Source organism: Barbatula barbatula (genome assembly GCF_947034865.1).
Source record: "Barbatula barbatula genome assembly, chromosome: 7".
NCBI lineage: Eukaryota > Metazoa > Chordata > Actinopteri > Cypriniformes > Nemacheilidae > Barbatula > Barbatula barbatula.
The window spans coordinates 5,365,819-5,379,654 of NC_136770.1; the positions used below are offsets into that span (position 1 = coordinate 5,365,819).

General features: G+C 38.1%; 3 protein-coding genes across 3 annotated transcripts; all 3 read left to right on the forward strand.

Annotated features, from left to right (window-relative positions):
• Positions 1–1,929: 1,929 nt before the first annotated feature.
• Positions 1,930–4,425, forward strand: LOC306896254 (E3 ubiquitin-protein ligase RBBP6-like; the record flags this gene model as incomplete). The annotated part of the gene is made up of 10 exons (XM_079460057.1): positions 1,930–2,089; positions 2,470–2,569; positions 2,653–2,689; positions 3,038–3,082; positions 3,160–3,248; positions 3,324–3,420; positions 3,505–3,644; positions 3,732–3,907; positions 3,985–4,088; positions 4,174–4,425. 10 exons carry the CDS (start codon positions 1,930–1,932, stop codon positions 4,423–4,425), a joined length of 1,200 nt encoding a protein of 399 aa, XP_079316183.1.
• A 2,213-nt stretch (positions 4,426–6,638) lies between these two features.
• Positions 6,639–9,134, forward strand: LOC306896255 (E3 ubiquitin-protein ligase RBBP6-like; the record flags this gene model as incomplete). Its single annotated transcript, XM_079460058.1, has 10 exons — positions 6,639–6,798; positions 7,179–7,278; positions 7,362–7,398; positions 7,747–7,791; positions 7,869–7,957; positions 8,033–8,129; positions 8,214–8,353; positions 8,441–8,616; positions 8,694–8,797; positions 8,883–9,134. The coding sequence occupies 10 exons, from the start codon at positions 6,639–6,641 to the stop codon at positions 9,132–9,134; spliced, it is 1,200 nt and encodes a 399-aa protein (XP_079316184.1).
• A 2,207-nt stretch (positions 9,135–11,341) lies between these two features.
• Positions 11,342–13,836, forward strand: LOC306896256 (E3 ubiquitin-protein ligase RBBP6-like; the record flags this gene model as incomplete). Its single annotated transcript, XM_079460059.1, has 10 exons — positions 11,342–11,501; positions 11,881–11,980; positions 12,064–12,100; positions 12,449–12,493; positions 12,571–12,659; positions 12,735–12,831; positions 12,916–13,055; positions 13,143–13,318; positions 13,396–13,499; positions 13,585–13,836. 10 exons carry the CDS (start codon positions 11,342–11,344, stop codon positions 13,834–13,836), a joined length of 1,200 nt encoding a protein of 399 aa, XP_079316185.1.

Genomic DNA, 13,836 nt, shown 5'->3' on the forward strand with positions numbered 1-13,836 from the left:
ACGAACAAAAACATTCATCATTATTTCTTACCTGTAACTACAATTTGAAGGACAGTGTCACCTATCACAGGTAACTATAACAATAACAAAATCATTTACTTTAAGCAGCTCTGTCACTAACATAAAGCACACAAAATATAACAAGAACTTATATCATATATAATATATTTATTTATTTATCATTTATTATTTTGAAATTATTCATACATTGAAATATGGTATTAGCATCTTATACAATCCAGGTACACCCCGCATTACTTTTAATTATAGTTGCAACTCAGCAAATTGGCTATTTATGTAGGTAGACACAGAAACAAAACATGTAAAGTGTGAACTTATAAAGAATAATCACTGGATCATATCCATAAACAATTCAAACAGATTTCATGGTGTTTTATGAATATACATGTTTTTTAAGAGCAGGTTTAAAAAGAGTCTCTGTGTCACAATATCTATTTCCTCCTGACAGATTCTGCAAAGTGAAAAATAAAACTAACCCCTAAGTGATGGCCTGGTGTCTGAAAAGGTCACAGAAAAGGCTTTTTTCAATTGTTCTATACACTTTTTAAAAGAAGGTGCAACTTTTGAATGGTTCATAAGCCACATCAATTGACTGGAAAGCTCTTCTATTTGTAATCATTCCTGTTTCCTCGAAGTTACAATTTAAAAATTTTGCTTATTGGATCAAATGATGTGTATTAAATGCTGAGAAAATATCCAGGATGCTTTTTAAAAAGATTAAATGTGATATAAATAAAAAAAATATATATATTTTTAACTTAAAATAAGTTTTTTTAGTAAAACTTGTTAATATTTGTGTTAAGAGGGAGGTAGACACACTTGATATGATGGTGTTTGGTTTTCTCCAGGAGATTTGTTCCGACAGCAGAGACAAATGGCAGATGGTTTTTCTGGTATGGGTCTGGAGTCGAGGCAGGACGTTCATGGTTGTTTGTTAGAGGGCTGTGTTTCACATTCAGTTAATTTGCCTTTAAACGTTTCTATCAAGAAGTCTTAATATTGTTTGTAGTACTTGCTGAATGTTCATATACTGTGAGATCTTTTTGTTTTGTAATTTAAAAATAGCTGCGGTTTTGGCTGCTTCTTGTTTTTCTATTGAATACGAGTCTCGTTCTCACTCCTGTTATAAATGCAAAAGCTCGAAGACATTTGTGTATTTTGTCAAAATAATTCATGTGCGTTAGTAAAGAATGTGAGCCGACACGTTTCTTATCATACTGTGTTTTTCCCGATGTGAACTCCGTTTGCGTGCGCGCGCATTTGTCAGGCACTTTTAGAACGCAGTTAAATTGATCAATGCTCGTGCCCGATGTGAGGTGAAATAAAAAACACATTTTAAACATTTTGATGGATCTTTAGAGAATGAATTATACCAATGTTGGGTATGTTACCTCAAAATGTCATACGGATTACATCACTCACATAAAAAGTACCCACTTTATAAAAATCGCATTAACCTTGTTCACATTGACCATATAAATAATTATGAAAGAGTCTATTAGGATTCATCTAAAATAATCATTACCTGTAACAATCTGTAGCCAAAGCTACTTAATCAAAGACACCAAACACTGATAACTCACTTCAATAAAACTTTATTTTTTACTTTAGTTGCGCCATGTTGCTTAGACATTTGCGTCATCAGGAGCCCTTCAATTGATGCGCTTGATCGGTTTCCATAGTAACAAGCAAAGTTTTGTTTATTGTTGCTGATCGCTGTTCCTGAGAGCACATTTCTACATCCTCGTTGTTGTCTCATTTTTGACTTTTCAACTTCATATTTGTGTTGATTATATATATTATATTTGTGGTTAATTACTTGCTAGTCATTTCTGTTGATTTCTTCTGCATTTCTGCCATTTATTGCATTCATTGATCTGTTGTTATTGTTGCAGGGCCCGAGTCAACATGCCGTGTGTTCATTACAAGTTTTTCAGTAAACTTACACACGACACGGTGGTCTTTGATGGTCTTCACATCACTCTCGGAGATTTGAAACATCAAATCATGAGAAGAGAGAAACTGAAGCGCTGCGATCTGAGCATCACAAACCACCAAACCGACGAAGGTAAGTTCTGCTATTTTACATGTAAACATTGACTTATTTGCGCTCTTTAAACTGGCTCAGTGATTTTTTAAGGTATTAAATGTGATTATGAACATTTGAGAAACCGCGTCACTGGCTTTATCTTTTTATTACTGTTTTGATATTTTAAAGGGACATTAAGAAAAACAAGCAAAAAGATATGACACACGTGCTTAATAAGCATTTGCTAATTGTATTCATTAAAATAACGTTGCTGAATGCTTTTGGACACTCATATGCAATGTTGTAAGGAACTAATGCTTTAACCTGTTATATTGAATTGTACTGTGGTTGGAATACAATCCGCTGCTATTGCTTTGGTTGGTGTAGACAGACTGTAAAAAAGTTTGTGTTTCCCACAGAATACACTGATGATGCGGACGTCATCCCAAGCAACACCATGGTCAACGTCAGACGAATCCCTGGAACTGGGGTTAAATCCACATATAACAGACATGCCAAGTAAGTCACTTGATGATGTTAAGAATATGAATCTTTTAGTGAATATCAATTAGTCATTGAGTTTTTGTTCTTTTGTTTTGCAGTAACTGGTCTGAAGCATCAAGTGGATCTTCAAAAGCAGTATGTAAACAAAAGTGTTGACTCGGTTGTTTACATTGTACTGTATGATCTCTTTAAGCTGGTCAGAGTTGACCGTGAAGAAGCCTAGGACACTAGGCCCACGTGTAATTTTACTATAAAATTCAGTAAGTTCAAATTCTTTCTTTAAGTAAAACATCACCTCACCTTATAAGTTTCACATACATTTTCTGTAATGAAATGTGTGTACCTTGCTGCGGTTTAACTATTTTGCTTCAACATACCAGTTGGTGGGTTTCCGTTTGCATTGTTGTAAGTGTGTTTAGTTTGTCTCTCTGGGTGTGATGGGGCTTTGCCTGGTCATAGTAAAACTCTTTGTTCTTCTTTCAGCAGCAAGTGAACGGTTCATCACAGTCGCTGGAGCAGCTTTTCAAGGTACTGAAAACCACTGAACAATATGAAAACTATGTAAACTGCAAAGGAGTATAAAGCATTTCTTTGTAAATGAACAGACTGAGAATCTGGCTGAGGCAAATGGATCAGAGGAGGACAAAATAAAAGCTGTCATGTTCCAGTCCAGCCGCTGTTACTATTCTGTGAAGTGAGTATAATAACACCTTCACATCATAAACAGAATATTCAAGTGGTCTCTATCATGATTCTCATCACCTACCAGTGAAGCACTCAAGCTGGTTGGAGGCCTTCCGCCAAACTATGTGTGCCGTAACTGTGGCATCCCTGGGCATCACATCAGAAACTGCCCAAAGACACGGGTAACACATAACTCAACTGTGTACAGATTTGTGCACGCGTTACACCATGAATGTAAGTGCAACCTGTTGCTTGTGCCTTCACAGGATCCAACGTTTGCTGGGGGTAAGCGCATGCGGAGAAGCGCAGGAATTCCTGTCAGCTTCCTAATGGAGGTGGATGACCCCAACATGAAGGGAGTGATGCTGAGCAGCAGCGGAAAGCATGTCATTCCCATCATTAATGCGTGAGTTTACAACTGTCATCTGTGTAGACACCTCACAATGAACACACATTTGCATTTGGTTGACAATTGTGTGCTTGTTCTGTTTAGTGAGGCTTATGCATCTCAGAAGAGAGACAACCCACCTTTCTCAGCCCAGAGCGAGTCCTCCTCATCGACCTCACATGAAGATCCAGTGCCTGATGCTTTTCTGTGTCAGATCTGTAAAGAGCTCATCTCTGATGCTGTGATGACTCCCTGTTGCAGCAACAGCTACTGCGACGACTGTGAGTTTCTGCACAAACAAATGTTACTCTGAAAGTTTGTTTGACCTTTGAGAACATAAGTGACTGTTTGGTCGCAGGTATCCGAACGTGTCTGCTGGATTCGGATGAACATGTTTGTCCTGCCTGCAAACAGTCTTGTGTGTCTCCTGATGCTTTGAGTATCAACGTGTTCTTACGCCAGGTAAGATTGTGAACATCACGTTTGTTCTCGAGCATCAAAAGCTCTGTCTTCTTACAAACCGGTTTTCTGCTTCTCCCTCACACAGGAAGTGAACCGTTTTAAGAACAGAGCCGAGGGGTCTGTCTTCTCACACCACCAAAATCCTCTTCACTCTCAGTCGTGTTCCTCCACAAGCCCGAACCTCAGACATCGATCCAGCAGCTCGTTCGCTTCTGGTCCTCATAGCTCTCGCTCCACTTTACCCTCTGGTAAGAGGCGACGGGACTTGAGCGAGAAGGATGATGAAGATAATGGCTCCGCACCGCTACAGAAGAAAACCAAGCAGGCTGCTTTGTGAAGAACATCCAGAGCGCTTCATCATCATCATGTATATATTATGTAAATATTATGTAAATAGTTAGATAGCACAGACTTAATAAAGAGTAATATAGTTTGTTAATAGAGTTAATAAAGTTTTAAGAGTGTTTTTGAAACCTTTGACATAGTAGCAATCCTTTCTTTTATACACACACACACACACACACACACACACACTCACGCACAAAAAAACACACGCAATACTAATCCACTCGAGCCCGAACAAAAACATTCATCATTATTTCTTACCTGTAACTACAATTTGAAGGACAGTGTCACCTATCACAGGTAACTATAACAATAACAAAATCATTTACTTTAAGCAGCTCTGTCACTAACATAAAGCACACAAAATATAACAGGAACTTATATCATATATAATATATTTATTTATTTATCATTTATTATTTTGAAATTATTCATACATTGAAATATGGTATTAGCATCTTATACAATCCAGGTACTGGATCCAGGTATTTGCTGAGTAGCAACTATAATTAAAAGTAATGCGGGGTGCATTACTTTTAATTATAGTTGCTACTCAGCAAATTGGCTATTTATGTAGGTAGACACAGAAACAGAACATGTAAAGTGTGAACTTATAAAGAATAATCACTGGATCATATCCATAAACAATTCAAACAGATTTCATGGTGTTTTATGAATATACATGTTTTTTAAGAGCAGGTTTAAAAAGAGTCTCTGTGTCACAATATCTATTTCCTCCTGACAGATTCTGCAAAGTGAAAAATAAAACTAACCCCTAAGTGATGGCCTGGTGTCTGAAAAGGTCACAGAAAAGGCTTTTTTCAATTGTTCTATACACTTTTTAAAAGAAGGTGCAACTTTTGAATGGTTCATAAGCCACATCAATTGACTGGAAAGCTCTTCTATTTGTAATCCTTCCTGTTTCCTCGAAGTTACAATTTTTAAATTTTGCTTATTGGATCAAATGATGTGTATTAAATGCTGAGAAAATATCCAGGATGCTTTTTAAAAAGATTAAATGTGATATAAATAAAAAAAAATATATATTTTTAACTTAAAATAAGTTGTTTGTAGTAAAACTTGTTAATATTTGTGTTAAGAGGGAGGTAGACACACTTGATATGATGGTGTTTGGTTTTCTCCAGGAGATTTGTTCCGACAGCAGAGACAAATGGCAGATGGTTTTTCTGGTATGGGTCTGGAGTCGAGGCAGGACGTTCATGGTTGTTTGTTAGAGGGCTGTGTTTCACATTCAGTTAATTTGCCTTTAAACGTTTCTATCAAGAAGTCTTAATATTGTTTGTAGTACTTGCTGAATGTTCATATACTGTGAGATCTTTTTGTTTTGTAATTTAAAAATAGCTGCGGTTTTGGCTGCTTCTTGTTTTTCTATTGAATACGAGTCTCGTTCTGACTCCTGTTATAAATGCAAAAGCTCGAAGACATTTGTGTATTTTGTCAAAATAATTCATGTGCGTTAGTAAAGAATGTGAGCCGACACGTTTCTTATCATACTGTGTTTTTCCCGATGTGAACTCCGTTTGCGTGCGCGCGCATTTGTCAGGCACTTTTAGAACGCAGTTAAATTGATCAATGCTCGTGCCCGGTGTGAGGTGAAATAAAAAACACATCTAAAACATTTTGATGGATCTTTAGAGAATGAATTATACCAATGTTGGGTATGTTACCTCAAAATGTCATACGGATTACATCACTCACATAAAAAGTACCCACTTTATAAAAATCGCATTAACCTTGTTCACATTGACCATATAAATAATTATGAAAGAGTCTATTAGGATTCATCTAAAATAATCATTACCTGTAACAATCTGTAGCCAAAGCTACTTAATCAAAGACACCAAACACTGATAACTCACTTCAATAAAACTTTATTTTTTAGTTTAGTTGCGCCATGTTGCTTAGACATTTGCGTCATCAGGAGCCCTTCAATTGATGCGCTTGATCGGTTTCCATAGTAACAAGCAAAGTTTTGTTTATTGTTGCTGATCACTGTTCCTGAGAGCACATTTCTACATCCTCGTTGTTGTCTCATTTTTGACTTTTCAACTTCATATTTGTGTTGATTATATATATTATATTTGTGGTTAATTACTTGCTAGTCATTTCTGTTGATTTCTTCTGCATTTCTGCCATTTATTGCATTCATTGATCTGTTGTTATAGTTGCAGGGCCCGAGTCAACATGCCGTGTGTTCATTACAAGTTTTTCAGTAAACTTACACACGACACGGTGGTCTTTGATGGTCTTCACATCACTCTCGGAGATTTGAAACATCAAATCATGAGAAGAGAGAAACTGAAGCGCTGCGATCTGAGCATCACAAACCACCAAACCGACGAAGGTAAGTTCTGCTATTTTACATGTAAACATTGACTTATTTGCGCTCTTTAAACTGGCTCAGTGATTTTTTAAGGTATTAAATGTGATTATGAACATTTGAGAAACCGCGTCACTGGCTTTATCTTTTTATTACTGTTTTGATATTTTAAAGGGACATTAAGAAAAACAAGCAAAAAGATATGACACACGTGCTTAATAAGCATTTGCTAATTGTATTCATTAAAATAACGTTGCTGAATGCTTTTGGACACTCATATGCAATGTTGTAAGGAACTAATGCTTTAACCTGTTATATTGAATTGTACTGTGGTTGGAATACAATCCGCTGCTATTGCTTTGGTTGGTGTAGACAGACTGTAAAAAAGTTTGTGTTTCCCACAGAATACACTGATGATGCGGACGTCATCCCAAGCAACACCATGGTCAACGTCAGACGAATCCCTGGAACTGGGGTTAAATCCACATATAACAGACATGCCAAGTAAGTCACTTGATGATGTTAAGAATATGAATCTTTTAGTGAATATCAATTAGTCATTGAGTTTTTGTTCTTTTGTTTTGCAGTAACTGGTCTGAAGCATCAAGTGGATCTTCAAAAGCAGTATGTAAACAAAAGTGTTGACTCGGTTGTTTACATTGTACTGTATGATCTCCTTAAGCTGGTCAGAGTTGACCGTGAAGAAGCCTAGGACACTAGGCCCACGTGTAATTTTACTATAAAATTCAGTAAGTTCAAATTCTTTCTTTAAGTAAAACATCACCTCACCTTATAAGTTTCACATACATTTTCTGTAATGAAATGTGTGTACCTTGCTGCGGTTTAACTATTTTGCTTCAACATACCAGTTGGTGGGTTTCCGTTTGCATTGTTGTAAGTGTGTTTAGTTTGTCTCTCTGGGTGTGATGGGGCTTTGCCTGGTCATAGTAAAACTCTTTGTTCTTCTTTCAGCAGCAAGTGAACGGTTCATCACAGTCGCTGGAGCAGCTTTTCAAGGTACTGAAAACCACTGAACAATATGAAAACTATGTAAACTGCAAAGGAGTATAAAGCATTTCTTTGTAAATGAACAGACTGAGAATCTGGCTGAGGCAAATGGATCAGAGGAGGACAAAATAAAAGCTGTCATGTTCCAGTCCAGCCGCTGTTACTATTCTGTGAAGTGAGTATAATAACACCTTCACATCATAAACAGAATATTCAAGTGGTCTCTATCATGATTCTCATCACCTACCAGTGAAGCACTCAAGCTGGTTGGAGGCCTTCCGCCAAACTATGTGTGCCGTAACTGTGGCATCCCTGGGCATCACATCAGAAACTGCCCAAAGACACGGGTAACACATAACTCAACTGTGTACAGATTTGTGCACGCGTTACACCATGAATGTAAGTGCAACCTGTTGCTTGTGCCTTCACAGGATCCAACGTTTGCTGGGGGTAAGCGCATGCGGAGAAGCGCAGGAATTCCTGTCAGCTTCCTAATGGAGGTGGATGACCCCAACATGAAGGGAGTGATGCTGAGCAGCAGCGGAAAGCATGTCATTCCCATCATTAATGCGTGAGTTTACAACTGTCATCTGTGTAGACACCTCACAATGAACACACATTTGCATTTGGTTGACAATTGTGTGCTTGTTCTGTTTAGTGAGGCTTATGCATCTCAGAAGAGAGACAACCCACCTTTCTCAGCCCAGAGCGAGTCCTCCTCATCGACCTCACATGAAGATCCAGTGCCTGATGCTTTTCTGTGTCAGATCTGTAAAGAGCTCATCTCTGATGCTGTGATGACTCCCTGTTGCAGCAACAGCTACTGCGACGACTGTGAGTTTCTGCACAAACAAATGTTACTCTGAAAGTTTGTTTGACCTTTGAGAACATAAGTGACTGTTTGGTCGCAGGTATCCGAACGTGTCTGCTGGATTCGGATGAACATGTTTGTCCTGCCTGCAAACAGTCTTGTGTGTCTCCTGATGCTTTGAGTATCAACGTGTTCTTACGCCAGGTAAGATTGTGAACATCACGTTTGTTCTCGAGCATCAAAAGCTCTGTCTTCTTACAAACCGGTTTTCTGCTTCTCCCTCACACAGGAAGTGAACCGTTTTAAGAACAGAGCCGAGGGGTCTGTCTTCTCACACCACCAAAATCCTCTTCACTCTCAGTCGTGTTCCTCCACAAGCCCGAACCTCAGACATCGATCCAGCAGCTCGTTCGCTTCTGGTCCTCATAGCTCTCGCTCCACTTTACCCTCTGGTAAGAGGCGACGGGACTTGAGCGAGAAGGATGATGAAGATAATGGCTCCGCACCGCTACAGAAGAAAACCAAGCAGGCTGCTTTGTGAAGAACATCCAGAGCGCTTCATCATCATTATGTATATATTATGTAAATATTATGTAAATAGTTAGATAGCACAGACTTAATAAAGAGTAATATAGTTTGTTAATAGAGTTAATAAAGTTTTAAGAGTGTTTTTGAAACCTTTGACATAGTAGCAATCCTTTCTTTTATACACACACACACACACACACACACTCACACACACACACACACACACACACACACACACACACACACACACACACACTCACGCACAAAAAAACACACGCAATACTAATCCACTCGAGCCCGAACAAAAACATTCATCATTATTTCTTACCTGTAACTACAATTTGAAGGACAGTGTCACCTATCACAGGTAACTATAACAATAACAAAATCATTTACTTTAAGCAGCTCTGTCACTAACATAAAGCACACAAAATATAACAGGAACTTATATCATATATAATATATTTATTTATTTATCATTTATTATTTTGAAATTATTCATACATTGAAATATGGTATTAGCATCTTATACAATCCAGGTACACCCCGCATTACTTTTAATTATAGTTGCTACTCAGCAAATTGGCTATTTATGTAGGTAGACACAGAAACAGAACATGTAAAGTGTGAACTTATAAAGAATAATCACTGGATCATATCCATAAACAATTCAAACAGATTTCATGGTGTTTTATGAATATACATGTTTTTTAAGAGCAGGTTTAAAAAGAGTCTCTGTGTCACAATATCTATTTCCTCCTGACAGATTCTGCAAAGTGAAAAATAAAACTAACCCCTAAGTGATGGCCTGGTGTCTGAAAAGGTCACAGAAAAGGCTTTTTTCAATTGTTCTATACACTTTTTAAAAGAAGGTGCAACTTTTGAATGGTTCATAAGCCACATCAATTGACTAGAAAGCTCTTCTATTTGTAATCATTCCTGTTTCCTCGAAGTTACAATTTTAAAATTTTGCTTATTGGATCAAATGATGTGTATTAAATGCTGAGAAAATATCCAGGATGCTTTTAAAAAAGATTAAATGTGATATAAATAAAAAAATATATATATTTTTAACTTAAAATACGTTGTTTGTAGTTAAACTTGTTAATATTTGTGTTAAGAGGGAGGTAGACACACTTGATATGATGGTGTTTGGTTTTCTCCAGGAGATTTGTTCCGACAGCAGAGACAAATGGCAGATGGTTTTTCTGGTATTGGTCTGGAGTCGAGGCAGGACGTTCATGGTTGTTTGTTAGAGGGCTGTGTTTCACATTCAGTTAATTTGCCTTTAAACGTTTCTATCAAGAAGTCTTAATATTGTTTGTAGTACTTGCTGAATGTTCATATACTGTGAGATCTTTTTGTTTTGTAATTTAAAAATAGCCGCGGTTTTGGCTGCTTCTTGTTTTTCTATTGAATACGAGTCTCGTTCTCACTCCTGTTATAAATGCAAAAGCTCGAAGACATTTGTGTATTTTGTCAAAATAATTCATGTGCATTAGTAAAGAATGTGAGCCGACACGTTTCTTATCATACTGTGTTTTTCCCGATGTGAACTCCGTTTGCGTGCGCGCGCATTTGTCAGGCACTTTTAGAACGCAGTTAAATTGATCAATGCTCGTGCCCGGTGTGAGGTGAAATAAAAAACACAACATTTTGATGGATCTTTAGAGAATGAATTATACCAATGTTGGGTATGTTACCTCAAAATGTCATACGGATTACATCACTCACATAAAAAGTACCCACTTTATAAAAATCGCATTAACCTTGTTCACATTGACCATATAAATAATTATGAAAGAGTCTATTAGGATTCATCTAAAATAATCATTACCTGTAACAATCTATAGCCAAAGCTACTTAATCAAAGACACCAAACACTGATAACTCACTTCAATAAAACTTTATTTTTTAGTTTAGTTGCGCCATGTTGCTTAGACATTTGCGTCATCAGGAGCCCTTCAATTGATGCGCTTGATCGGTTTCCATAGTAACAAGCAAAGTTTTGTTTATTGTTGCTGATCGCTGTTCCTGAGAGCACATTTCTACATCCTCGTTGTTGTCTCATTTTTGACTTTTCAACTTCATATTTGTGTTGATTATATATATTATATTTGTGGTTAATTACTTGCTAGTCATTTCTGTTGATTTCTTCTGCATTTCTGCCATTTATTGCATTCATTGATCTGTTGTTATTGTTGCAGGGCCCGAGTCAACATGCCGTGTGTTCATTACAAGTTTTTCAGTAAACTTACACACGACACGGTGGTCTTTGATGGTCTTCACATCACTCTCGGAGATTTGAAACATCAAATCATGAGAAGAGAGAAACTGAAGCGCTGCGATCTGAGCATCACAAACCACCAAACCGACGAAGGTAAGTTCTGCTATTTTACACGTAAACATTGACTTATTTGCGCTCTTTAAACTGGCTCAGTGATTTATTAGGTATTAAATGTGATTATGAACATTTGAGAAACCGCGTCACTGGCTTTATCTTTTTATTACTGTTTTGATATTCTAAAGGGACATTAAGAAAAACAAGCAAAAAGATATGACACACGTGTTTAATAAGCATTTGCTAATTGTATTCATTAAAATAACGTTGCTGAATGCTTTTGGACACTCATATGCAATGTTGTAAGGAACTAATGCTTTAACCTGTTATATTGAATTGTACTATGGTTGGAATACAATCCGCTGCTATTGCTTTGGTTGGTGTAGACAGACTGTAAAAAAGTTTGTGTTTCCCACAGAATACACTGATGATGCGGACGTCATCCCAAGCAACACCATGGTCAACGTCAGACGAATCCCTGGAACTGGGGTTAAATCCACATATAACAGACATGCCAAGTAAGTCACTTGATGATGTTAAGAATATGAATCTTTTAGTGAATATCAATTAGTCATTGAGTTTTTGTTCTTTTGTTTTGCAGTAACTGGTCTGAAGCATCAAGTGGATCTTCAAAAGCAGTATGTAAACAAAAGTGTTGACTCGGTTGTTTACATTGTACTATATGATCTCTTTAAGCTGGTCAGAGTTGACCGTGAAGAAGCCTAGGACACTAGGCCCACGTGTAATTTTACTATAAAATTCAGTAAGTTCAAATTCTTTCTTTAAGTAAAACATCACCTCACCTTATAAGTTTCACATACATTTTCTGTAATGAAATGTGTGTACCTTGCTGCGGTTTAACTATTTTGCTTCAACATACCAGTTGGTGGGTTTCCGTTTGCATTGTTGTAAGTGTGTTTAGTTTGTCTCTCTGGGTGTGATGGGGCTTTGCCTGGTCATAGTAAAACTCTTTGTTCTTCTTTCAGCAGCAAGTGAACGGTTCATCACAGTCGCTGGAGCAGCTTTTCAAGGTACTGAAAACCACTGAACAATATGAAAACTATGTAAACTGCAAAGGAGTATAAAGCATTTCTTTGTAAATGAACAGACTGAGAATCTGGCTGAGGCAAATGGATCAGAGGAGGACAAAATAAAAGCTGTCATGTTCCAGTCCAGCCGCTGTTACTATTCTGTGAAGTGAGTATAATAACACCTTCACATCATAAACAGAATATTCAAGTGGTCTCTATCATGATTCTCATCACCTACCAGTGAAGCACTCAAGCTGGTTGGAGGCCTTCCGCCAAACTATGTGTGCCGTAACTGTGGCATCCCTGGGCATCACATCAGAAACTGCCCAAAGACACGGGTAACACATAACTCAACTGTGTACAGATTTGTGCACGCGTTACACCATGAATGTAAATGCAACCTGTTGCTTGTGCCTTCACAGGATCCAACGTTTGCTGGGGGTAAGCGCATGCGGAGAAGCGCAGGAATTCCTGTCAGCTTCCTAATGGAGGTGGATGACCCCAACATGAAGGGAGTGATGCTGAGCAGCAGCGGAAAGCATGTCATTCCCATCATTAATGCGTGAGTTTACAACTGTCATCTGTGTAGACACCTCACAATGAACACACATTTGCATTTGGTTGACAATTGTGTGCTTGTTCTGTTTAGTGAGGCTTATGCATCTCAGAAGAGAGACAACCCACCTTTCTCAGCCCAGAGCGAGTCCTCCTCATCGACCTCACATGAAGATCCAGTGCCTGATGCTTTTCTGTGTCAGATCTGTAAAGAGCTCATCTCTGATGCTGTGATGACTCCCTGTTGCAGCAACAGCTACTGCGACGACTGTGAGTTTCTGCACAAACAAATGTTACTCTGAAAGTTTGTTTGACCTTTGAGAACATAAGTGACTGTTTGGTCGCAGGTATCCGAACGTGTCTGCTGGATTCGGATGAACATGTTTGTCCTGCCTGCAAACAGTCTTGTGTGTCTCCTGATGCTTTGAGTATCAACGTGTTCTTACGCCAGGTAAGATTGTGAACATCACGTTTGTTCTCGAGCATCAAAAGCTCCGTCTTCTTACAAACCGGTTTTCTGCTTCTCCCTCACACAGGAAGTGAACCGTTTTAAGAACAGAGCCGAGGGGTCTGTCTTCTCACACCACCAAAATCCTCTTCACTCTCAGTCGTGTTCCTCCACAAGCCCGAACCTCAGACATCGATCCAGCAGCTCGTTCGCTTCTGGTCCTCATAGCTCTCGCTCCACTTTACCCTCTGGTAAGAGGCGACGGGACTTGAGCGAGAATGATGATGAAGATAATGGCTCCGCACCGCTACAGAAGAAAACCAAGCAGGCTGCTTTGTGA